Here is a 26,967-nt window from a genome sequence, read left to right on the forward strand (position 1 = left end):
TTGAGAACTAGAAAGCAAAATTAAGAGAATTTGAGGGAGAGAAGGGAAGAGAGCTCTAGAGAAGTGTTTGAGAGCTCCCCCCCTTGGGGTGTGATTACAAGCTTGGGAAACCTCACTATATATAGGCCTAAGGAAGCTGAAAATCTGAATTAAGTATGGCTAATGCATACAACACTTGTTTTATAAAATCTGAAATGGTTGATGCACTTGAATTAGAAAATCTAAATTGGGTGATGCACTTGTATTAGAAAATCTTGAATTGGTTGATGCACTTCACCAATAGATCCCACCAGCAGCCCTAGCTCATCTTCATGTCACCAAGACCAAGCTTCCAACCAGAAATGATAGCTCATACCTAGCTCACCATGACCAAGCATCCAACCAGCACATGCTGAGGTCAGCATGACCAGCAACTTCAAGGGCTTACAACTTGGGCTTCTCTTAATCAAATTAGGACTTTAAGCACTCGAAATTGAAGTTCAGAATGTCTTCTTTCCAGCCATATGTTATTTGGGCCAATCCAAGGTCGGAGGAATAAGTTAAGGCCGAAACAAATTGCTAACTCATTTTCCGCGCTGATAAGATCCATCCTGAGCATGGTTCTGTGTTTGCTAGGTAACGGACTCCAGATTTATCCAATGAGGCTGAATTTTGGATATGTTATAGTACACACCAATTGGAACAACTTTGGATATGTTATGTAGGTTGTTGAAACAAAGCTTGCAATATGACCTACGGAACTGGACTGGCAGGGGGCTGTAGCCAAAATGAGTTTGTCTTTTAAGCTCTTCATCTATTCATCCAAATTAGGCCTTAACATGCTTGAATTGCATGAATTATGCTCTCTTGCTCTATTTGCCTACAAAACACACAAAGGGAGGCAAATAACTTAGAAATCTAAGAAACTAAGCAAAAGAAGTAAGTAAATAGGGCATGTATATGTATGAAATTATGAGCTTAACACCCGCCTTCCACCAACAGAAAACGATCCCGTGATTGGCTTCCAAAAGAAAGATCTAGTTGGCCTCGATATGCCACACAACAGTGCCCTTGTCATCAGCATTCTAGCCGTTCAGGCCATGGTCGACTGAATTCATGCAGACAAGGGTAGCGCAGCCAATATTCTGCAACTGGCAGTCATCCAGCAGATGAACTTGGAGACAAAGATCAACAAATCAGTCAGGTCGCTGATTTGCTTAAATGGCACAATGAAGGTTACCGTGGGTACAATAGATCTCGACGTCTACTCCCCACTTGTAATCAGCTCATGAACATTCATGGTCATTGATGAAGTCTTACCTTATAACGTCATTTGGGGCAGACCATTAATAGGCAAGATCAATGCCATCACCTCCGCCACACATCAGAAAATCTGCTACCCAATCCCTGGGGGCAGTGTCGGCCAGATCAACAGCGAGCAGGCAATGGCAAGGAAATGCTCGGCTCAAGGGCTGAAGAAAAGCAAGCAAACACAGTTCCTCCCTGTGAATCAGGCATATCTGAAGGGAGTAGAACAACCAGATCTCACTCATAGCAACCAAGCAGGCTAGAAAGGAAAGGGAATAGCTAACCCCTTGTAGCAATCAAAGCATCAAGACCAAGCCGAGGGAATCCGTCAGGAGGTCTCTCCTGAAGAAGGATGGAAACCCGAAGAGGACGTCGAGCTAATACCCTTAGATCCTGACCAGCCAGATAGAAAAGCACGGATCGGCTCGCGCCTAAGCCCAGACGAAAAGGTGAAGCTGACCACCTTCCTATAGAACAACAAAGACATGTTCGCATGGTCGCCATCTGACATACTCGACATCGACCCGAGCAACATCTGCCACTGGTTCCATGTCAACCATACCAACAAGCCGGTCGCGCAGAAGAGACGCAACTTCTCTCCCGAGCGAGTTGCGATCATTGAAGCCAAGATCAACAAGTTCCTAGCTGCCGGCTTCATCGAAGAGGTCTTCTACTCGAAGTCACTAGCCAACGTTGTTCTCTTGGCGAAATAAGAAATGGGCAAACGGAGAGTTTGCGTCGATTACACCGACCTCAACAAAGTATGCCCTAAAGACAACTTCCTATTGTCGAGAATCAACCAGCTTGTGGATTCAACTTTCGGCAATCAGCTGCTCAGCTTTATGGACGCCTACTCTGGCTATAATCAAATCCTGATGCACGAGGATGACAAGGCGAAAACCTCTTTCATAATCGAGAGAGGGACCTACTACAACAAGGTCATGCCCTTTGGGCTGAAGAACGTCGGAGCAACCTACCAGAGGCTCGTGAATATAATATTCAAAGAGCAGATCAGCAAAACTATAGAAGGCTACATGGACGACATGCTAGTCAAAGCCCTCAAGCGTGCAGATCACATCAAAAACCTCGCCGAGGCATTCAGCTTGCTCTGCCAGTATCGCATGAAGCTGAATCCAAGTAAATGCACGTTTGGTGTATCATCCGGTCGATTCTTGGAATACCTAGTTACACAAGGTATCGAGGCACACCCTTGCCAAATCAAAGCCATTCTCAAGATGAAGTCACCTTCCACAGTGAAGGAAATACAAAGTCTGACGGGCAGAGCAGCGACCCTCAACCAATTCCTCTCGAGATCTTCAAAGCTTTGAAGAAAGGACAAGAAGACAAATGGGACGAGGAGTGCGAAGTAGCTTTCCAGAATCTAAAAACTTACCTCACTTTACCTCCCCTGCTCTCAAAGTCAATTCCCGGTGAAGACTTGTTCATGTACCTGGCAGTGTCTAATTCGACCGTCAGCTCAGCTCTCATATGAGAATAACTGGGGCCTAACATCTGGTATTCTACATGTCAAAAGCTCTCCTCGATGCAGAGACTCATTACTTGAAATTGGAGAAGCTGATTTTGGCCCTTGTAGTTTTCGCGAGAAAGCTGCGACCCTACCACCAGGCTCACCGAGTCATCATCATGACCGACTTCCCTTTGAGATCAATCTTTCACAGCCCTGACGCTTCTCAGCGACTCATGAAGTGGGCTATAGAGCTAAGCCAATACGACCTCCTCTACCGGTCAAATACTGCAATAAAAGCCCAGGTTTTAGCAAACTTTATTGCAGAATTCACCTTATCAGCCGAAGAAGAAAAGCTGGTCAACAAAAAGAAAGAAAGTTCGAGAGCAAACAAGACCTCCGCTGAACCTGGCCAACCCAAAGACATGTAGCAGTTGCTCATAGACGGAGCATCGAACTAAAAGGGAGCTGGAGCAGGCGTCGTCATCATCACCCCGGATGGAACCCTGTTAGAGCAAGCTATCACGCATGGCTTTCCGGCCTCAAACAACGAGGCAGAATACGAGGCATTACTCGCTGGCTTGCGCTTGGCAAATAAGCTATCAATCAAAAAGCTGGCCATCTACTCAGATTCCTAGCTGATCACAAATCAAGCCTCAGGTGAATACATGGCGAATCACCCAAGGAAGATCTTGTACCTTGACAAAGTCCAAGAGTTGTTGAAGGCATTTCCTACCTTCACCATCCAACAAGTGCCCCGAGCAGAGAACACACATACAGACGCACTGGCAAGCCTAGGATTAGCACTGGAAACCCAATTCAGATGCTCCATCTCGGTCGAACACCTTGACCAACCAAGCATCGAAGAAATATAGTCTATCAACATAATGCAGATTGACGAGGACCTCAGCTAGCAAGACCCCATCATCGACTACTTGATGAACGAAAATCTGCTAATGGACAAGTCTGAAGCTAGGAAGGTCCGGCAGAAGGCCACAAGATACTACATGCAAGGCAACAAGCTCATCTGCAAATCATACTCCGGCCTTCATCTCACCTGCATAAAATACCCTCAAACACTTGAGCTTCTCTGCAAAATTTAAGATGGCGACTGTGGCAACCACTTTGGGGGCAGGTCACTTGCCCAGAAGGCTCTAAACATAGGCTATTTCTAGCCTACTATGTTCCATGACTCCACCGAATATGTCAAGAAATGTGATCGCTGACAGCGGTACAAATCGGTTTCTAACCTGCCTACCGAAGTCTATCATCCGCAGAACAGTCCATGGCCATTCATGCAATGGGTCATTGACCTAAGAGGTCTCTTGCCATCGGCGCTCGCCAAGAAAGACTTGATGACCGTTGCCACCGACTACTTTACTAAATGGATTGAGGCCGAAGCTCTAGCCTCTACCAAATAAGCTGATGTGGAACGATTCATCTGGAGAAATATCATCTACCGGTTTGGCTGCTCGCAATCGCTGGTCACCAATAATGGCTCACAATTCATCGGCAAGCAGATCACCACCTTCTTTGCAAATACAAGATCAAGCAACACCTGTCCACCCAAAGGTATCCATAAGGCAATGGGCAGGCCAAGGCATCTAACAAAATCATATTGGATTGCCTAAAGAAGAGGTTAGAAGGCGCCGAGGGGAAATGGGTGGATGAGCTCCCTGGGGTACTATGGGCTTATCTCACCACCAAACGAAGATCGACTGGAGAAACCCCATTCTCCCTCGCCTATGAGACGGAAGCAATTATCACATCATTGTCCCCTCCATAAGTCTTGAGGTGGGCAGTGTTGATCAGAACTCCGAGCAAATGAGGCTCAACCTTAACTTACTTGAGGGTGAGTGCAAGAAGACCATTATCTGAGTCACCTCCTATCAGCAACAATTAAAATCCTACTACGACAAAAGAGCTAAGGTCAGACAATTTCAACCAGGCGATCTCGTGCTAAGAAAGACTTTCATCACTGCACCAAGATAAGGGTCAAAGAAGATGAACCCTAACTGGGAGGGTTCTTATTTGATCAGCCAGTCCGGGGGCAAAGGAAGCTACACACTCGACACCATGGATGGAAAGGAAATTCCACGACAATGGACTGTTAACCATCTCCGAAGATATTATCCTTGACGCTTCCTCCTATCTGCTCAGTTCCAAGCAAATGACTGAGCACCGCACATTTCTAAAAAAGAAAAACAACTGTTGGGAGTTTTAGAGTGTCTCAAATGCCCACCAAAAAAAATATATATAGTTGCCCATAAGGAGCGTCCTAAGGGAGACGCAGGGCGACGACTAGAAGTGTCATACGGGAGAGGCAACCCGCAAAGAAGCATCCTCAGGGAGACGCAGGGTGCGCCAGGAATTTCCTTAGGGAGGTCTCCATACTTCTAGGGAAGTATCTGGGTTCCTATCCATTTCCTAAGGGGGGCTGGATAGTCATACAATTGCCCATAAGGAGCGTCCTAAGAGAGACACATGGCGATGACTAGAAGCATCCTACGAAAGACTTAGCCCGGAAAGAAGCGTCCTCAGGGAGACGTAGGGTGGGCCAGGAATTTCCTAAGGGAGGCCTCCATTCTTCTTGAGGGAAGCTTCCAGGTTCCTATCCGTTTCTTAAGGAGGGCATGATAGTCATGTAATTGCCCATAATTTAGACAGACCCAATGAATCTAGGCCTCCTCTTTGGCCAAATCCAAAACAAAATTTGAATACTATGTATTAAAACCCAAAAAAAAAAAAAAACTATATGTCTCAAATCCTAATTAGTAGGAATTGTTATGTCTAATACCTAATTTTTCTTTTATTTTATAGATATTCATTCAAAGATCATCTCTACAAAAAATCACTTGAATCCGATATCATTTGACCACTCAATTAAATTATTAAAATTTAAGTACTTTCTTGAAGCACCATGTTCATTGGTTTTGTTGGTCTCCATTAGATGTCTTGATGATTTTCAATTTGCATGATTTTTTGAAAGGATGATCTCTGAATGAAGATGTGAAAAATAGATGGTTTGGATTGTTGAAAAAAATTTCGTAGGGGATCCTAAATAAAATTATTTGAGGAACCCTAAATAAATAAATATATACATTATTTGATATGCAATCCAAATTAAGGTTTAATATTATAACTAGTTTATACTTTTTATGAAAATGAAATGTAAACCAATTATGTAGCACATTTAGGGTGTCGCCGACACTCTGTTACATATTTTCTGCCTTTATTTACTTGGTTTTTTTTTTCTTTTTCTTTTTTTTATAAAAGAAATTCTAGAATTGCATTCATAATTTAGTCAAAAAAATCACTAGCCACAAAAGGCCATTACAACAACGAAACATTCTAACATCAAAATTAAAATAATCTTGTGCACCTCCACTAATGATCACGCAAGATCGAAGAAACTCTAGTATAGGCATCCCAACTAAGATTGCAAACTCAAAATAACCAAAAAGAGAGATAAAGCTTGAAAAAAATCAAGCCATAACAATACAAATAAAACTTTCACAACAAAGGAGAGATGAAAAGTTCTTACAAAGGAGATGTGAAAACTACATAGAGAACCCAAGGAGTCTTTTACTATTTATTCCAAACATAAAGAAACCGCGAAAAAAATGGTGGTGGAGATCTGACGCGGAAATGCAGGTAGAGATCCAACACCGAAAGGCAGCTACAAAATTAAAATGCAAGGACAAGACAAACAACCTTAATTAAAGATTAAAGTGCACAAGAAGAAGATCCGGGGATCCTATCTTACGAACTACCACCACAAAAAGTCAGCTTTTGGGTTTCCTCCAGGCTGGCTTCTCTTTGTAATCTTTTCTTTTCTAATAAATAAAATAAAATAAACTAAAATAGCGGTGATTGGAAACAATGCATGGCATTAATTTGAGATAAGCTCAACAGCTACAGATATGAATCAGACTCAATCATCCTTGCACGCAAGTTCTACCCAATAAAAATTTCCCATAACCTCGAGCAGCCTGAAGAACGTGTACCCAGCGACCAAGATTCACATTGAGTGCGTACCCACCATAATTATGATCACCTCAGACTTACTATTTATATATAGACAAGGCAAATCGACCGACGTCTTTCATCATGTAGGGCCCAAAAAGGAAAAAGAAGATGGGCAAAAACCACCCACTCGTTGAAAGTTAGCTAGCCCACCAGTCCTATAAATAAATAATCTCTCCATTTGTACGAGTGAGCACAAAAAAGATCTAAAACATGACTTCCACGATAGTAGCTCATAATAAGCCTCATGCTGTCTGTGTTCCAATCCCAGTTCAGAGCCATATAAAAGCCATGCTCAAGTTGGCAAAGCTCCTTCACAACAGAGGCTTCCACATAACCTTTGTCAACACAGAGTTCAACCACAGGCGCTTTCTTAAGTCTCAAGGCCCCAACTCTCTTGATGGCTTGCCTGATTTTCGGTTCGAAACCATCCCCGATGGCCTTCCGGACTCAGATGAAGGTGCAACGCAAGATGTCACTTTGCTTGCTGAGGCCATTGTACAAGATGGTTTCTTGGCTCCGTTTCGTAACCTCCTCATAAAACTCAAGGACGCAGAAACTTCCAATAATAATCCTCCGGTGACTTGCATTGTTTCCGATGGTTTCATGTCGCCGTCCGCCATCAAAGCTGCCGAAGAATTTGGACTCCCTATTGCACTCTTCTTCACTATTGCTGCATGCAGCTTCATGGGATTTAAACAATTTCGCGCTTTGGTCGAAAAAGGACTTGCACCACTCAAGGGTGAGATTAATTCATATTTACATTTTCAGTTTGTCATTCTGTTCTCATAATTTATTTATTTTACGATTTCAAAAAACTCACAAAAAGAAGTGCAGAATGACAAAATGAAAATGAGAATAGCATCGTACCTTATATATGATCGATTATGTAACCGCTTTTTTTAAACATACCTCAAATGGATAGTTTCCCCATTTAGCTAATTATTAATTGGTTGTTAATGTAGATGAGAGCTGGTTAACGAATGGATTTTTGGACGAGGTCATAGATTGGATTCCAGGAATGGAAGGTATACGTTTAAGGAATCTCCCATCCTTCTTTCGAACCACAAATCCGGACGATGTCTTTCTTAACTTTAGCATGGTGGCAACAGATGAAGTTAATAAAGCTGCAGCACTTGTTCTTCTTACATTTGATACTTTGGAAAAAGAAGTTCTGAGTGCACTCTCATCTATGCCTAATATTCCACCTGTTTATACCGTTGGCCCTATCGAATTACTTCTCAATCAGATACCAAAAGACCCTTTGAAGAACTCTGTTGGGTACAGTCTATGGAAAGAAGAAACTGAATGCCTCCAATGGCTGAACTCCAAGGCACCAAACTCAGTTGTTTATGTGAACTTTGGGAGCATAACGGTCATGACACCAAATCAACTTGTTGAGTTTGGTTGGGGACTCGCAAATAGCAAGCTTCCTTTCTTCTGGGTAATTAGGCCAGATTTGGTTGTTGGTGAATTAGCAATTTTGCCACCAGAGTTCGTAGCTGAAACAAAAGAAAGAGGTCTAGTAGCAAGTTGGTGCCCACAAGAGCAAGTCCTTAACCACGCATCAGTCGGAGGGTTTTTGACGCACAGCGGCTGGAATTCAACCCTTGAGAGTCTAACTGCGGGTGTGCCTCTGCTTTGCTGGCCCTTTTTTGCTGACCAACAAACTGACTGTTACTATACTTGCAATGAATGGGGCATTGGCATGGAGATTGATAATGATGTCAAGAGAGATGAAGTAGAGAAGCTTATTAAAGAGTTAATGGAGGGAGAGAAGGGTAAGAAAATGAAAAATAAGGCCATGGAGTGGAAGAAACTGGCAGAAGAGGCAACTGGTCCTCATGGTTCTTCATCCACAGGCTTTGACAATCTAGTCAATCAAGTTCTGTCAAGGAAAAGTTAGATGTCATCCATATAAGAGCACCTAATTGGTGAGGCAATAGCTTACCAAGGTGATGGAAAAACATGTACTCTCTTAGACATTATCAAGGCAATAGCACATGTTTATTTTAACTCTCAATAAAAATCACAATAGATGACGTTTAGTGTCTGAACAAATGATAGTTACAAATTAATCGTTTACGTGAGCAGTTGCATCACATCTTTTATAATGAGATGTGCAGTTGTCTGTTCACCCTTTAACTATTTGGTTGTATGGTTGGTAGTGCGGTTGAACATTATGGCCAAAAAATAATGATATGGGTGCCATTGCCAATTAATTCTCTTTTGTCCACTTATATTTCTTTGTATTTTTTTTAATATTTTTCATGAGAACATACAATTAATGATATGGGTGCTATCTGGATTAACCTTTGGTGGGTTACTCTGCTTTCACATTTTTATTAACCTTGTATGGGTATTTGTTTTTGTACTACCCTTTACAACTAATAATCTTTGTGCTTGATTTATAAATGCAATGTATTGCTTCCTCTCAAAAAGAAAAACCTAGATTTTGTTATTATGTGTACACCTTTCCCTTGTTGGTTCTTTAGCAAGATCAAATCTCGTATATATCGCGGTTGGAAGATTTAATACATCTCAGTTTAAATAATACTTGGATCTAATAGACCTGTGCGAAAGTTAGTCAATCAATACAATTATTTCATCAATACGCAAAAACAAAAACAAAAAATCATATAAAAATGCAGGGCACATGTTCATACTTACTTGTTATGTTATCTCCATCAATGCGATTCCACATACTCAAAACAAAAACCATAGAAAAAGAAAAGGCATGCCACCTCAAGCTGTATTATAATTCCAGAAAATGAGGATGAAGATTTCACTTGGACATTTGTTCCAAAAACCAACAATATATAGGCACCAAGTAACATCCGCATATTAACTCACAAGATCAGAGATAGGCATGGTTTCGATAGAGGTAGCTAATCAAAAGCCTCATGCTTTATGTATCCAATTCCCATATTAAGGCCACTGTTTGAGCCTAAATTCCACGCGCCAGTCCATCTGACTATTGGCCCATGTCAACAACAGTGGCTTGGACTTTGTTTTACCAAAATCAGAAGTCAGCCTTGAATGTTTTGGAAGCCCAAACCATTGTGAACCAATTGCAATAAATAATTTTACAGGTTAAAGATTAATTGCCATTAATGGTGATTTAATCTGGAAAAACAAAATCTAATTGGTTTTAATTGAAACCCAGCTTCTAGTTTCTCCAAAGGCTCAAGGAATGATCATAACCGTTGATTTACTAATTCAAGGATCAAATCAACAGACAAAGGGGATGTCATCCTTAAGAACATTGTCATTAGTAACAACTAGATGTTATTGGTGCAATATATAGTAAATTTTTGTTGGTCTAGAAAAAATGTACCCCGTGTTATATATAAACTAGTTTATACTTTTTTATGGAAATCATATATATATATATGTAAAGAGAGCTTATATTGAGGTATCCCTCAAATAAGTTATTTGAGGGGTACTCTTGTAAGGCCCACTTCTGCATTGTATTTCACTAATCCAAACCGTCTATTTTATAGATATTCATTTAAAGATCATCTCTACAAAAATCACTTGAATTCCATATCATTGACTACTCAATTAAATTATTGAAATTTAAGTACTTTTTTTAAGTACCGTGTCCATTGATTTTGTTGGTCTCAATTAGATGCTTTAATGATTTTCAATTTGCATGATTTTTTGAAAGGATGATCTCTGAATGAAGATGTGAAAAATAGATGGTTTGCATTGTTGAATTTTTTTTTCGTATGGGACTCTGAAGGGTGTCCCTCAAATAATTTGAGGAATCCCTCAATGGAAGGGGACTGTATATATATCCTCAAATAATTTTATTTGAGGGACACCCTTTAGGGTCCTTTACAAATATTTTTTCAACGATCGAAACCATGTATTTTTTAAGTCTACATTCATATATCATCCTTGCAAAAAATTAGACAAATCGAAACCGTTTCAATATCCAATTATGTCTACAAAATCAATGAACACCGTGCTTTAAGAAAGTACTAAAATTTCAATAATTCAATTGAGTGATCAAATGATATTGGATTCAATTGATTTTTTTGTAGAGATGATCTTTGAATAAGTTTCTACAAAATAGACGGTTTGGATTAGTGAAATACAATACTGAGTGGGCTCTTATTTGAGGAATCCCTCAACTAAAGCTCTATATATATACATAACACATACATTATTGGATATGCAATCCAAATAAGGCTTAATATTAGAACTAGTTTATACTTTTTATGAAAAAGAAATGTAAACCAATTATGTAGCACATTTAGGGTGCCACTAGCACTCCGTAACATATTTTGTCTTTATTTGCTTGGCGCTTTTTTTTATATATTTTTTTTAAATAAAGAAATTCCGGAATTGTATTCATAATTCAATAAATAAAAGTCATTAGTCACAAAGGGCCATTACAATAACGGAACAATCTAACATAAAAAATAAAACAATCTTATATGCCTCCATTAACGATCACTCAAGATTTAAGAAACTCTGACATAGGCATCTCAACTAAGATTGCAAACTCAGAATAATCAAAAAGAGATAAAGCTTAAAAAAACCAAGCCATAGTAATACAAATAAAACTCTTACAAAGGATAGATGAAAAGTTCTTACAAATGAGAGGTAAAAATCTCTTACAAAAGGAGAGGTGAAAACTACATAGAAAACTCAAAGAGTCTCTGCGACTTATGTGAAACATAAAGAAACTGCAAAAAGGATGGTGGTAGATCCGACACTAAAATGCAGGTGGAGATTCAACACCAAGACGCAGCCACAAAATTAAAATACAAGGACAAGACAAACAACTTTAATTAAAGTGCACAAGAAGAAGATCCTGAGATCCTATCTTACGAATTACCCCCACAATTTTTTTTTTTTTATCGGGTCTCCATCTAGCTATACCTAGCTCTCAAATATTTTAAGTACAATTCACAAGGTGACTGATCACTATGATCCATCCAATAACACCTAGCTTTTGGCTGCCGTCCAGGCTTCTCTGTCATCTTTTCTTTTCTAAAAAAACATAAATAAAAAAAACTGAAATAGGGGTGATTGGAATCAATGCATTAGCATTAATTTGAGATAAGCTCAACAGCTACAGATATGAATCAGACTCTATCAACCTTGCACGCAAGTTCTACTCAATAATAAATTTCCCATAACCTCGAGCACCCTGAAGAACCTGTCCCTACCAAGTTTCACATTGAGTGAGTACCCTCCAACCCCCATCACCATAATTATGATCACCTCAGACTTATCTATTTATATATAGACAAGGTAAATCGACCGACGTCTTTCATCATGTAGGGCCAAAAAAGGAAAAAGAAGATGGGGAACACCAGCCATTCGTTGAAAGTTAGGTAGCCCACCAGTCCTATAAATAAATAATCTCTCCACTTGTACGAGTGAGCACAAAAAATATCTGAAACATGACTTCCACGATAGTAGCTCATAATAAGTCTCATGCTGTTTGTGTTCCAGTCCCAGTTCAGAGCCATATAAAAGCCATGCTCAAGTTGGCAAAGCTCCTTCACAACAGAGGCTTCCACATAACCTTTGTCAACACAGAGTTCAACCACAGGCGCTTTCTTAAGTCTCAAGGCCCCAACTCTCTTGATGGCTTGCCTGATTTTCGGTTCGAAACCATCCCCGATGGCCTTCCGGACTCAGATGAAGGTGCAACGCAAGATGTCACTTTGCTTGCTGAGGCCGTTGTAAAAGATGGTTTCTTGGCTCCGTTTCGTAACCTCCTCATAAAACTTCAAGGACGCAGCAACTTCCAATAATAATCCTCCGGTGACTTGCATTGTTTCCGATGGTTTCATGTCGCCGTTCGCAATCAAAGCTGCCGAAGAATTTGGACTCCCTATTGCACTCTTCTTCACTATTGCTGCATGCAGCTTCATGGGATTTAAACAATTTCGTGCTTTGGTCGAAAAAGGACTTGCACCACTCAAGGGTGAGATTAATTCAAATTTACAGTTTCAGTTTGTCATTCTGTTCTCATAATTTATTTATTTTACGATTTCAAAACACTCACAAAAAGAAGTGCAGAATGAAGAAATGAAAATGAGAATAGCATCGTACCTTATATATGATCGATAGTGTAACTGCTTTTTTTTAAACATACCTCAAATGGATATTTTCCCCATTTAGCTCATTATTAATTGGTTGTATATGTAGATGAGAGCTGGTTAACGAATGGATTTTTGGACGAGGTCATAGATTGGATTCCAGGAATGGAAGGTATACGTTTAAGGAATCTCCCATCCTTCTTTCGAACCACAAATCCGGACGATGTCTTGCTTAACTTGAGCATGGTGGTAACAGATGAAGTTCATAAAGCTGCAGCACTTGTTCTTCTTACATTTGATACTTTGGAAAAAGAAGTTCTGAGTGCACTCTCATCCATGCCTAATATTTGTCAAATTTTCCAGGTTAACGGGCCGAGGGCCCACTCCAACAACACCGATACTGTCCCCACTTTACCACCTGCACAATCCTCAGGTGTGGGGTTTTATCACAAAAGGCCTCGGTATTAGTTGGAGTGGGGTAATTCTATTTAAAGTACTCTTTCTCCTTCCCTCTCTCCGATGTGGGACACAATTGGTTTCAACACTCCCCCGCACGTGAGACCCCATTTTGTGGGTCACATGTGGAGATCCACACATCGGCAACCACGTGGAGCCATGTAGGGACTCACCCATCGCGCGGAGCCAAACGGGGACCCACCCATCACGTGGCACCTTTGGCCTACGTGGAGCCAAATGAGGACTCACCCATCGCGCGGGGCCAAAAGGGGACCCACCCATCACGAGGCACCTTTGGCCTACGTGGAGCCAAATGGGGACTCACCCATCGCACGGGGCCAAACGGGGACCCACCCATCACGTGGCAAGTACGGGCCCGCAACCTGGCTCTGATACCATGTCAAATTTTCCAGGTTAACGGGCCGAGGGCCCACTCCAACAACACCGATACTGTCCCCACTTTACCACCTGCACAATCCTCAAGTGTGGGGTTTTATCACAAAAGGCCTCGGTATTAGTTGGAGTGGGGTAATTCTATTTAAAGTACTCTTTCTCCTTCCCTCTCTCCGATGTGGGACACAATTGATTTCAACAATATTCCACCTGTTTATACCATTGGCCCTATCGAATTACTTCTCAATCAGATACCAAAAGACCCTTTGAAGAACTCTGTTGGGTACAGTCTATGGAAAGAAGAAACTGAATGCCTCCAATGGCTGAACTCCAAGGCACCAAACTCAGTTGTTTATGTGAACTTTGGGAGCATAACGGTCATGACACCAAATCAACTTGTTGAGTTTGGTTGGGGACTCGCAAATAGCAAGCTTCCTTTCTTCTGGGTAATTAGGCCAGATTTGGTTGTTGGTGATCAGCGATTTTTCCACCAGAGTTTGTAGCTGAAACAAAAGAAAGAGGTCTAGTAGCAAGTTGTTGCCCACAAGAGCAAGTCCTTAACCACACATCAGTCGGAGGGTTTTTGACGCACAGCGGCTGGAATTCAACCCTTGAGAGTCTAACTGCAGGTGTGCCTATGCTTTGCTGGCCATTTTTTGCTGACCAACAAACTGACTGTTACTATACTTGCAATGAATGGGGCATTGGCATGGAGATTGATAATGATGTCAAGAGAGATGAAGTAGAGAAGCTTATTAAAGAGTTAATGGAGGGAGAGAAGGGTAAGAAAATGAAAAATAAGGCCATGGAGTGGAAGAAACTGGCAGAAGAGGCAACTGGTCCTCATGGTTCTTCATCCACAGGCTTTGACAATCTAGTGAATCAAGTTCTGTTAAGGAAAAGTTAGATGTCATCCATATAAGAGCACCTAATTGGTGAGGCAATAGCTTACCAAGGTGATAGAAAAACATGTACTCTCTTAGACATTACCAAGGCCCCCCTTTTGAGTTGGGAGGAACCACACTAAGGGCTACAGTGGGCTTTATTTTTATTTTACTTTCATTTATTTTTATTTTACTCAATTTACTTAAGTTTACAATGTAAATAAGGAAGTATCCCCCATTTGAATTCAAATAAAAATACTAGAAAATCAAATTCCCACCAAATAAAAAAATAAAAAATCGGTGATAGAAACATGTACTCTCTTATGACATTACCAAGCCAATAGCACATGTTTATTTTAACTCTCTAATAAAAATCACAATAGATGACGTTTAGTGTCGGAACAAATGATAGTCACAAATTAAATTAAAAGTGATGTTAAAGACAATCGCTTACGTGAGCAGTTGCATCACATCTTTTAAACTAATATATAACTTTTTAACATGTAGTAATTGATACGTACTGATACTAACAAAATCCTCATCAAATCTACCCTTTATTTTTCTACCTTTAGTTGTTTGACTGGTAAGATTTTTCTTTTTAAATTTTAACATTTATGCGTAATCCGCAAGTCTAAAGGGAAAAGTGAAGCAAATAATAAAAATAATTTTAACATGTATTCAATTTGATCTTGGCCACTCCACCACTTTAAGAGAGACTACATAAGCAACAAACACATACACACACATAATCTACATAAGCAGCAAACACAAACACAAATTTGGACCAAAATGCTCAAACAATGGCCACCTAATGCCAAGACATGCTGTCATATTCAAAAAAGATGGTTTTGTTTGGATTTGTTTAGGTTGCAGAAGGGATTCGAAGAGAGATGAAGTTGGGGTTTGGATTTGGGTAGAGAAGAAAACAGAGAGGAAGAGGAAGAATTGGGTTTTGAGGGCAAAGCTGTGGGTTTTGTAGGTTGTTCTTGATCTTCTTCTTTGTGAGAAGAGGCGTAGTTAGCTAGATGGAGAGAGAGAGAGAGAGAGAAAGAGAGAGCTGAAAGAGAAACCAAAAACTGACCAGGTGTTATCTGGGCAATAAATGGGCAATAAGTATGTATTTATAGGTGATATTTGCAAAAAATTTGGGCAGAGGTGGTATTTTCAGTTAAAATTATAAAAAAAAGTGGCATTTAGAGCTATTTCCCTAAAAAGATCACAAAGGAAGAGAAGTGCAAGAGTAAATGCTCTAAATCATCTGAGTTAGAACAACTCCTATTTTTTACTAATTCATTGAAAACACTGAGCATGATATTTGTAAGAGATTTTCTATTTACACCCCACACTTCTCTTAGTTCACCCCAATACTTAAATCATTAAGCTGTAAGTTTTATTATTGTGTAAAAAGATAAAAAAGGTCATCCAACTTAATACTTAACCCTAGTACATCTATACACACACCCCACCACTCTTCATATTAAGAACGATAAGGGCATAAATCTGTTTTATGTGCATATATATGCATGGTTGCAATGCTTTATTAGAAGTCGAGGGCTCTAAATATGGGTCTCTAATATTGGAGATGTTCTTGATACACAGTTCCTATGTATTTCTTAAATAATATTAACTGTTGCAGATTTTATTGTTCAAGAATCACATAGTTTGGCGATTTACTTGTCTATGCGTTTGAATAGTTTTCGTCCGAAATCTTTATTTTGTTTCCTGAATTATTTTTTCTTCGGATCATATACCATAAACATATCTTGTGAATTTCTTTGCAAAATTGATTATATATAATAAGGCCATATGCCAATTCCTCCAAAACTGCTAATAAATTCACGTTTCATCGAAAAAGAAAGTATCCTATTCACAAATGTTGTAATGGGGTTCTATATATATATATATATATATATGTATATCATAAGACCTAGGACTTGAGTTCCAAAAGTTCAACTTGGCAAGTCTTTGAACCCCTTGGGAACTTTGAAAGTTCCTGCCGTAACCTCATCTCTTCTGCTACACCCAAATCATTGGTATAACAAATTGTCACCTTAGTCAAAACCTCGCCATGCTTCAACAAATACTTTGCCACCTCCATCTCGTATAGCCTCCCGTGGAATCCCCGTATGCAAATAGTTTTGAGGCTGGACAACAAGCAAACAGGCACAGATTCTGGTGGACGCCATTCATGTGCTACTAGAGAACCCTCAGCATGTTTCCAACACCACTGTATGTTCTAGAGATTATTCAAAATTAATGAATTATCATTAGAGCTTGCAGAACGTACTTCCTCCTCTAAGGGTAGCCTGTGGGGTTTAAATAGATTTTTTGTTTTCCTTATTTTTTCAGCTTGGTGTGTATTTAAGGATAGTTTGGGAAGATAGTGGAGTTTATTTAGAAATTGTGAAAATTTAAATTAAAAGTTGGGGTGAACTTAGAACATGGGGTAAACTGTGAACTAAGAGAAGTGTGGGGTTTAAATAGAAAATCTCTATTTGTAATTCAACTTAGCCCACTAAATAACGCAAATATAAATTATTATTTTTTTAAGAAAAAAAAAAAAAAGCATTCATCAATTTAGCCCAAAGCCCAATTATTTCTAATCCACTCAACTTTTTTTAAAATATAATCGATAGTCCATAGTACAAGAGAGAAGGAAGTTTCTCACACACATTATCAAGTGACATGGGGTTCGAACTTAAGATCACTGGTGCTGGTCTGCAAATCAAGTGACTTTTTCACTGAGAATGTATTTGTATATGCTCTCATATTAACAAAATCCTCATCCGCCACCACAAATCTACCCTCTATTTTTATACCTCTGATGCATCATTCGCCGATGGACCATCGGTCTACGCACTTCATTTAGTTGTTTGACTGGTAAGATTTTTCTTCTTCCTTTTTTTCGCTTTTTTAATTTTAATATTCGATCGGTCTACGCACTCTATTTAGTTGTCTGGGGGGCAAGACAAGTAATCGATACTTGTTGTCAATACTTTATAATTTGACCACCCATACCCGAATATGCGTACTCCGCAAGTCTAAAGGGAAAAGTGAAGCAAATAATAAAAATAATAATGCAACATGTATTCAATTTGATATTGGCCACTCCACCACTTTAAGAGAGACTACATAAGCAACAAACACATACACACACATAATCTACATAAGCAGCAAACACAAACACAAAATATAATCTAAGCCAGATGGGTTCCAAGGCGGCAGCTAATAAACCTCATGTTGTTTGTGTTCCAGCTCCAGCTCAAAGTCATATAAAGGCAAACCTCAAATTTGCAAAGCTCCTCCACCATAGAGGTGTTCATGTAACCTTTGTCAACACAGAGTTCAACCACAACCGCTTTCTTAAATCTCTTGGACCCAACTCCCTTGACGGGTTGCCCGATTTTCGATTCGAAACTATTCCTGATGGCCTTCCAGCTGGTTCAGATCAAGATGCAACCCAAGATGTCTCTTTGGTCTCTGATTCCATCAACAACAAACTCTTGGCCCCGTTTCGAGACCTCCTTATGAAACTCAATGACAGATCAACTTCCAACAGTGATATCAATCCTCCAGTGACTTGCATTGTTTCAGATGGTTTCATGCCATTCACAACCACAGCTGCAGAAGAAATTGGAGTTCCTATAGTGCTTTTGTTTACTATTGCTGCATGCAGCTTCATGGGCTATAAGCAATACCCTGCTTTGGTGGAAAAAGGTCTTGCGCCCCTCAAAGGTGAAATAAAGGTTTTTTAAGGAATTATTTGTATGATATTATTTATTAACAAATGAAGCTTTTCTCTAATTAAATCTTACTTTGGGTGTTAATTATGTAGATGAGAGCTGTTTGACAAATGGCTTCTTGGACAAGGTAATAGATTGGATTCCAGGAATGAAAGGTATTCGTTTGAGGGATCTACCGGCGAATTTTCGAACTACAGATCCCAATGACTTCGTGTTTAACTTGTCCTTGGAATCAATTGAAAGAGTTCATAAAGCTTCAGCAGTTGTGCTTCATACTTTTGACGCATTGGAGCCAGATGTTTTGAATGCTTTGGCATCTATGCTTCCACTTGTTTATGCCATTGGCCCTGACCAATTACTTCTCAATCAATTACCAGAAGACCCTTTGAAGCATATTGGATACAGTTTATGGAAAGAAGAAACTGAATGCCTCGAATGGCTAAAATCCAAGGCACCAAATTCAGTTGTGTATGTGAATTTTGGCAGCATGGCAGTCCTGACACCACAACAACTTGTTGAGTTTGGATGGGGACTTGCGAATAGTAAGCTTCCTTTCTTTTGGGTAATTAGGCCTGATTTGGTTGTTGGTGAATCAGCAATTTTGCCACCTGAGTTTGTAGCTGAAACAAAGGAAAGAGGTCTAATAGCAAGTTGGTGCCCACAAGAGCAAGTCCTTAACGACCCATCAGTCGGAGGGTTTTTGACACACGGCGGTTGGAATTCAACCATTGAGAGTTTGTGTGCAGGAGTGCCTATGCTTTGTTGGCCATTTTTTGCAGACCAACAAACAAACTGTTACTATGTTTGCAATGAATGGGGAATTGGCTTGGAGATCAACAATGATGTCAAGAGAGACCAAGTAGAGAAGCTTGTTAAAGAGTTAATGGAAGGAGAGAAGGGTAAGAAAATGAAAAATAAGGTCATGGAGTGGAAGAAAATAGCAGAAGAAGCCACCAGTCCACATGGTTCTTCATCCACAAACTTAGACAATTTAGTGAATCAAGTGATCTTAAGAAAAAACTAGATTATTTTCATTAAAGTTTTAACCCTGCGTACCATTAGGCCTCTCTTCTCTCTCTAGTCTGAAGAGAGAAAAAACCTTAGGAACCTACAGCAGCCGCCGCCCCCTTTGGGGGTCGGTGGCTGGTTCCCCCTCCTCCCTCGATCCCTTCTCCTCTCCTATCGTCCCCTCATCCCCTCCCCTACTCCTTTCCCAGCTCTTCCCCTTTCCTCTCCTCTTTTCTTCTCCCCATCTTTCTCCCCTCTCCTCCCTCTCTTATACCCGTCCCCTCTGCATCTCACCCGCCCTTCCTCCTTGTCCCTCCTTTCCTTTTGCTGCTTCCCTTCCTCGCAGTTCTAGGCTGGGATTGTGTGACTGGCTCTTTTGGTTTTTCGGTTTTCTTTTTTGCAGATCCGGAGTTGTCAATTTTCAAGTTGCTTTGGGACTTCTTTGCTGCCTCTGTTGGTTGCTTTGCAGATCTTTTGTCAACTTGGGTTGCTGCTTTTGATTTCGTGTATTTTGTTTGCAGTTTCGGTGTTGATTTTAGTGCTTGTTGCAGTGTCTATTTGTATTTTATTTTACTCGTGAGAGTTAAAAGTTGTAATTGCACTTGTATGTGTGATAACCCAATCCTAAATTAATATTTCATTATTAAAATATTCAAGTAAAAGATAATTTTATAACAGTTGAATTTTTGTTCGGGAAAGAATTTGGGGATTTTAGTAGTACCGTTGCGTAGAGTGCATCGATACGAGTTCGTAGACACCTAGTGGACTCAAATCAGAGTTTTATCGAGAAAGTTGTGATCTATAGAAGTGCAATGGCACAATCGTAATTTGGGAGAAGTCAAAATTTAATATACACCAAGTCAGATCTTCCCACTCCTGTATTTGATGAGTTCCAAGTCTGGTCAGTTCAAGTCCCACAAATATTCTCTTCATTCCCCCACATAGAGTCCCACAAACTCATCATAATTCCCAAACCCGTCAGAACCTCATCAAAACCCTACAGACCTGTTTACAGGTCCAAAACATCCACTTCCTAAGCTCAAACCGAAATCGTCCCTTCTTCAGACTTGTTCATCTGCGAGTCGACTAGAACATATCCAAAAGTGAGCCAAGTCAAATAAATCTAGACACCTACAACTCAGTTTGAGGGGAGGCTGTTCAGTAGAGACTGGTGCTCTGGGTAAGGCACGGGTCTGGCTTTGCATGGCCGTTGCTGTTCCTCGTTTGGTGTTTCTGTCTTCATAAACTTTGTTCCTAAGGTTGAGATCTCTAATATATCCAAATTTGAGAGCCATTCAAGTTTGTTAACCATCTGAAAGTCTGTCCAAGGTTAGACTAGTTACCCTCTTTCTTTCTATCTGCTGGTTACACTCTATTGTCGACTTAATCACTATTGAAAGTAGCTTTCTCATACTCTAATGACATCTCGCCCTTCATGAAAGTTGTTTTTATATATCTCAACTATAAACTATCAAAATTTGAGTTTCATCCCAGAAATATAGTAAGCTAAAACCGTGTTGTAATGTCACTTGCTCATTCTTATCTACTTTGTTGATGAAGGCTCTGATTACCCCATGCATGTCAATGTCTATTGCTTCTTCGACAAATCTTCCTTCATAAGAGTTGTAATTCTGTTAGAGAACTATAGCATTCCCAAAATTCCCAGCTATTGGAGATCTATAACCATCCGAAACCCTGTTCAAGCTTAGCTAGTGATATACTATCCTGATTGTACAACACCTTACTCACTCTTGCATATTGATATTTCTTGCTCCGATTGCAAAGGCTCCTTCATGATTGTTGCTCCGTTTTCTGTTGTCTACCAAATATCCGAACCTTAGCCCAAACGAAGAAGTTTAGATACCTAAAACGCAGTTTGAGTACAAGCTGTTCGTCACAGCCTGATTCTCTGCGTAAGGCTCGGGTTTGGCCTTCAATGTCTATTTTCCACTATTCTTTTGGTGAAATAGTATTCATCAAACTTGTTCCTCTGTTCAACAGCTATGACATATCACAATTGCAAGGCCATTGGAGATGTCTATCTACCTCAAATCGTGTTCAAGGTTAGACTAGTCTTCACTTTCGTTCTGTTTGCTGATTTCACTCTAGTGTGCCCTTATTCACTCTTGCATGTGGCCTTCCTTTGATCTAATGGCTCCATTCCTTTCATTAAAGTTGTTTATCTATGTCTTGGCTATAGTCTGTCAAAATTGGAGTTTAATCTAAGAAGTGTAGTCATCTCAAAGCGTGTTGAAGTGTTGCCTGCTCATTCCTGTCTGCTGTATTGATGTAGGCTCGAATTCTTTCTTGCATGTCAATTTCTATTGATCATTCAAAACAGTTTCTTCATATGAGCTGTTCCTTCATTAGAGAACTATTACGTATCCGAAATTCACAGCAATTGTAGTTCTCTAACCATTTGAAACCTTGTTCAAGGTCAGTAAGTCCTTTGTTCTGCTGTTTTAACTCTACAGCACCTTACTCACTCCTGCGAGTCGATTTCCCTTGCTCAGATGTCCAAGGTTGTTTCTTGAATGTTGCTCAATTTTCTGTTCACTACAACATATCCAAAGTTGGTGGCCATAAAACAAGTTTAGGACCCTCGGACGTAGAATAACTGAAACAAGTTCCTCTCTTGTTGTCAAGTGTTGTAGAAGCAAAATATCTCAGATTATAGGTCAAATAATTAAGCCAATCAATTTGGGAATTATTTGACATAATTGGGAGTTACTCAATTTATTGGGAGTTACCTTATTTAATTGAGATTTATTTGATTCTTGCCTTAATTAAGGATTTGATTTAAATAAAATCCCTAATTACACCAATCTCACCAAATCAGGGAAGAATAATTTCTTTCCATATGTGGAATTATTCTTCTGAAACCCTAGCCTTCGAGGCCCCTATAAATAGATGGCTACGCACAAGGGTTAAGGTACGTCTAAAATCCTATATGAAACTCTGCAGAAATTCCCTCTCACAAACCCTAGCCACCATAATTCTTTCTCTCTCACACACGGCTCCGGCCACCTGGTTCACACTCTACATACATCTCCGTACCCTTTTTAGCTATTGTTTCTCTACGAATCAATTAAACTAACTTGGGCATCGGAGGGCCTTTGCCCAACACCCCCTCGGGTGTGGTCCTCTTATTCCGATTTATTTTGCAGGGAGAAAAAGATGACAAAGAGGAAGGAGGAATCTCGATTGAATATGCTTGTGGGACAAAAATCGCTCCCACAAATTGGTGCTTTCATTGAGAGCGAGAAATAATACTCAAAGCGTGCTCCAAATCCATTTTCCAATCCTCCGAAGCCTTCCACACAAAAATGGTTGGAAGCAAACGCCCTAGGAGCAAAATCACTGCCACGGCGCACTCCGGAACTACCAAAACCTCGCTGCCACAGCGAGGTACAGCTGCTGCCAGCATTTTGCAGCAGATTCCCACGGCTGCCAACGCTTCCCAGCAGGCCCCTAGCGAGTTCCAGCAGCCCCTGGTGGCTGCCCCTGTCATCCAACCACCTTCAGAGGCCTCACAACCTCTCAAAACAACTATTGTAGCAACCGGACAGCCACCAAACCGTGGGGACAGCTTCTTGCAGCTGCAAATCACCCCCGTGAACCACCAAATAGAGGCTGGAATTGCCGCACCACTCTCGGCTGCACCAAACCATGGCCCCGTGGCCTCCTCCACCTTGCCACCGCAAGGGCCAAGCGACATCGCCATCTTGGAGCAAATCCATTCGTTCCCTCCTTTGCAACCACACTTGATGTATGCACCCGTGTATGCATCTAATGGAGCCCTAGCCCATATGTCATTGGGCCCGATCCACACCTCTCTTCTCGACCTACGCAGTCAAGCGGGCCTTAATTCACAGGTTAATCAACTTGTGCAGACGGTCAACGACCAAAACAATCTAATTGGCTAACTACTCAGGCAGATCAACTTGAATCAAGGCCCTGACCTTGGAGACTGTGGCAAGGAGAAAAGGATCAGCGAGCATACTGGCGAGCATCTTGAGAGATCACAGACTAGTCGGACAGGGACAAATGGGCAAGGGAGAGAATGAGGTCGTGCTGAAGAGACACAGACATCTGCAAGTCGTACTTTGAGTCGGTCGACAATCCGTTCAAGGTTAGATCTAAGGACCAATGTGCACGAGAGGTTGGGCCCACAGTCCAATATCCACGTTCGCTTGGGCCCGCAAAGAAGTGTCCATTCAAGGGTGGGCTCACGGGGGGCACGAGTCCATGAACAATTGCATGACGAATGCAATGACCGATGCTCACCAACTGGCTCGAGAACCAACTCGCGATGACAACTCGTGGAGGAATCTTCGCAAGCTCAATCCACCAATCTACCTCACGAGCAGGGCAACCAAGAAAGTCAACCTCTGCAAGTCAACCATCCCCGCCTGAATCACGAAGGTCACCAACGTGATCAGAAAGCCATGCGCGCGAAAGATGTCGAGAAGCTCATAAACGACCGACTTTGAAATTTAAAGATTGGCAGAAATTTCGAAGATGCTCTACACAGGGAGGTGGACCAAGCAAACTCTATGACTCTCACCGCCGAAATCGAGCAGGCTGCTACCCCGAAGCGGTTCTCAACGCCTTCGTTCACGCATTTCAAAGGGGATTTCGATCCCGAGAGCCATCTAAAGCACTTCAAAAGCGTCATGATCCTCTACATGGCCAACGACACGCTGATGTGTAAGGTGTTTGCAATGACCTTGCGAGGAGCAACCCAAGACTAGTCCCACACCCTGCCATTCGTGTTGACCAGCAGCTTGAAAGAGCTAGCTTACGTCTTCACCAAACAATACACTTCTTATCGGATGATAAAGAAGAACCCTGACCACCTGTACAACCTGCGCAAGAAGCCCGATGAATCCCTTCGAGACTACATCAAGAGATTCAAAGCAGAAAAGGCCAGCATTGTAGGATGTGATGATCGAATCGCATCCTTTGCTTTCAAGAAAAGTCTTCCAGCTAAACACGACTGATATCGCGAGCTGACTATCACTCATAGCCAGACTCTGGCAGAGGTCTTCGCGACTACGGAACGCTACGTGCTCTATGATGACGATCGAATCGCTACGAAGAAGTCTACTAAGCAGGAAGATCAGCCAACCAAACGGGCAAGCCAAAGAAGCGACAAGTTTAACAACAGGAACAAAGATAAACGTAGGTCGCACCCACAAGGAAACGCTACGGCAGAAGAGAACTACACCAAGTTCTCCACCCTCATACATCAAATCTTAGCCCAAGTGAAGGACAAACTTTGGGTAAGAAGACCGTCGCCCTTGAAAGGAGATCCAGACAAGAGGGATACCAGGAAATACTGTGCCTTCCATGGGACGCACGGGCACACTATGAATAACTGGTTTGTTTGGAAAGCACACCTCGAAGAACTCGTGAGAGAAGGTCACTGCACAGAATTAATTGCGAAGTAGGCCATTCAGCGAATTGAGGACCGCGATACCGCCAAGGAGCCACCTCCGAAGGTCATAAGGATTAACACAATCCTAGCTGACTCCGAGGAGTCTGGGTTGACCAGCAAAGAAAAGAAGAGGAAGATCAAACAGGCCACTATGATCTCCCAAATCTCGACCCGCCTTCCACCAACAGAAAACGATCCCATGATTGGCTTTCAAAAGAAAGATCTAGTTGGCTTCGATATGCCACACAACAGTGTCCTTGTCATCGGCATTCTAGCCGCTCAGGCTATGGTCGACCGAATTCATGCAGACAAGGGCAGCGCAGCCAATATTCTGCAATTGGCAGTCATCCAGCAAATGAGCTTGGAGACAAAGATCAACAAATCAGTTAGGTCGCTGACTGGCTTAAATGGCACAATGAAGGTTACTGTGGGTACAATAGATCTCGATGTCTACTCCCCACCTGTAATCAGCTCGTAAACATTCATGGTCATTGATGAAGTCTTACCTTACAACGTCATTTGGGGCAGACCATGAATAGGCAAGATCAATGCCATCACCTCCACCACACATCAGAAAATCCGCTACCCAATCCCTAGGGGCGGTGTCGGCCAGATCAACAGCGAGCAGGCAATGGCGAGGAAATGCTCGGCTCAAGGGCTGAAGAAAAGCAAGCAAACACAGTTCCTGCATGTGAATCAGGCATATCTGAAGGGAGTAGAACAACCAGATCTCTGGCTAGAAAGGAAAGGGAATAGGTAACCCCTTCTAGCAATCAAAGCATCAGGACCAAGCCGAGGGAATCCGTCAGGAGGTCTCTCCTGAAGAAGGATGGAAACCCGAAGAGGACGTCGAGCTAATACCCTTAGATCCTGACCAGCCAGACAAAAAAGCACGGATCGGCTCGCGCCTAAGCCCAGACGAAAAAGTGAAGCTGACCACCTTCCTATAGAACAACAAAGACATGTTCGCATGGTCGCCATCTGACATGCTCGACATCGACCCGAGCAACATCTGCTACCGGTTCCATGTCAACCATGCCAACAAGCCGGTCGCGCAGAAGAGACACAACTTCTCTCCTGATGAAGTCACCTTGACAAATCAAAGCCATTCTCAAGATGAAGTCACCTTCCACAATGAAGGAAATACAAAGTCTGACGGGTAGAGCAGCGACCCTCAACCAATTCCTCTCGAGATCTTCAAAGCTTTGAAGAAAGGACAAAAAGACAAGTGGGACGAGGAGTGCGAAGTAGCTTTCCAAAATCTAAAAACTTACCTCACTTTACCTCCCCTGCTCTCAAAGTAAATTCTCGGTGAAGACTTGTTCATGTACCTGGCAGTGTCTAATTCGGCCGTTAGCTCAGCTCTCATATGAGAATAACTGGGCCCTAACATCTGGTATTCTACATGTCAAAAGCTCTCCTCGATGCAGAGACTCATTACTTGAAATTAAAGAAGCTCATTTTGGCCCTTGTAGTTTTCGCGAGAAAGCTGCGACCCTACTACCAGGCTCACCGAGTCATCATCATGACCGACTTCCCTTTGAGATCAATCTTTCACAGCCCTGACGCTTCCCAGCGACTCATGAAGTGGGCTATAGAGCTAAGCCAATACGACCTCCTCTACCTGTCAAAGACTGCAATAAAAGCCCAGGTTTTAGCAAACTTTGTCGTAGAATTCACCTTATCAGCCGAAGAAGAAAAGCTGGTCAACAAAAAGAAGGAAAGTTCGAGAGCAGACAGGACCTCCACTGAACCTGGCCAACCCAAAGACATGAAGCAGTTGGGCGTAGACAGAGCATCAAACCAAAAAGGAGCTGGAGCTGGCGTCGTCATCATCACCCCGAATGGAACCCTGTTAGAGCAAGCTATCACGCATGGCTTCACGGCCTCAAATAACGAGGCAGAATACGAGGCATTACTCGCTGGCTTGCGCTTGGCAAATAAGCTATCAATCAAGAAGCTGGCCATCTACTCAGATTTATAGCTGATCACAAATCAAGCCTCAGGTGAATACATGGCGAATCACCCAAGGAAGATCTTGTACCTTGACAAAGTCCAACAAGTGCCCCGAGCAGAGAACACACATATTGACGCACTGGCAAGCCTAGGATTAGCACTGGAAACCCAATTCAGATGCTCACTACTACAAAAAGTGAAAAAGACGACCAGAAAAAGACGATGGTAGAACAAAAAACCGTCG

General features: G+C 41.5%; 3 protein-coding genes and 1 pseudogene across 3 annotated transcripts; all 4 read left to right on the forward strand.

Moving 5' to 3' along the window:
- Window positions 1-6,983: 6,983 nt before the first annotated feature.
- On the forward strand, window positions 6,984-9,049 carry LOC148295960 (7-deoxyloganetin glucosyltransferase-like). Its single transcript, XM_088249966.1, has 2 exons — window positions 6,984-7,520; window positions 7,744-9,049. Exons 1-2 carry the CDS (start codon window positions 6,992-6,994, stop codon window positions 8,682-8,684), a joined length of 1,470 nt encoding a protein of 489 aa, XP_088106092.1. The 5' UTR covers window positions 6,984-6,991; the 3' UTR covers window positions 8,685-9,049.
- Window positions 9,050-12,198: 3,149 nt separating this feature from the next.
- LOC148295961 (7-deoxyloganetin glucosyltransferase-like) lies at window positions 12,199-14,830 on the forward strand (annotated as a pseudogene).
- A 2,915-nt stretch (window positions 14,831-17,745) lies between these two features.
- LOC110773440 (7-deoxyloganetin glucosyltransferase-like) lies at window positions 17,746-19,980 on the forward strand. The gene is made up of 2 exons (XM_021977965.2): window positions 17,746-18,311; window positions 18,412-19,980. The coding sequence occupies exons 1-2, from the start codon at window positions 17,783-17,785 to the stop codon at window positions 19,341-19,343; spliced, it is 1,461 nt and encodes a 486-aa protein (XP_021833657.2). The 5' UTR covers window positions 17,746-17,782; the 3' UTR covers window positions 19,344-19,980.
- Window positions 19,981-26,172: 6,192 nt separating this feature from the next.
- Window positions 26,173-26,751, forward strand: LOC148295962 (uncharacterized). The gene has a single exon (XM_088250658.1). It carries the CDS (start codon window positions 26,173-26,175, stop codon window positions 26,749-26,751), a length of 579 nt encoding a protein of 192 aa, XP_088106784.1.
- Window positions 26,752-26,967: the final 216 nt, after the last annotated feature.

Source organism: Prunus avium, chromosome 3 (assembly GCF_965620075.1).
Source record: "Prunus avium chromosome 3, drPruAviu1.hap1.1, whole genome shotgun sequence".
Lineage (NCBI taxonomy): Eukaryota > Viridiplantae > Streptophyta > Magnoliopsida > Rosales > Rosaceae > Prunus > Prunus avium.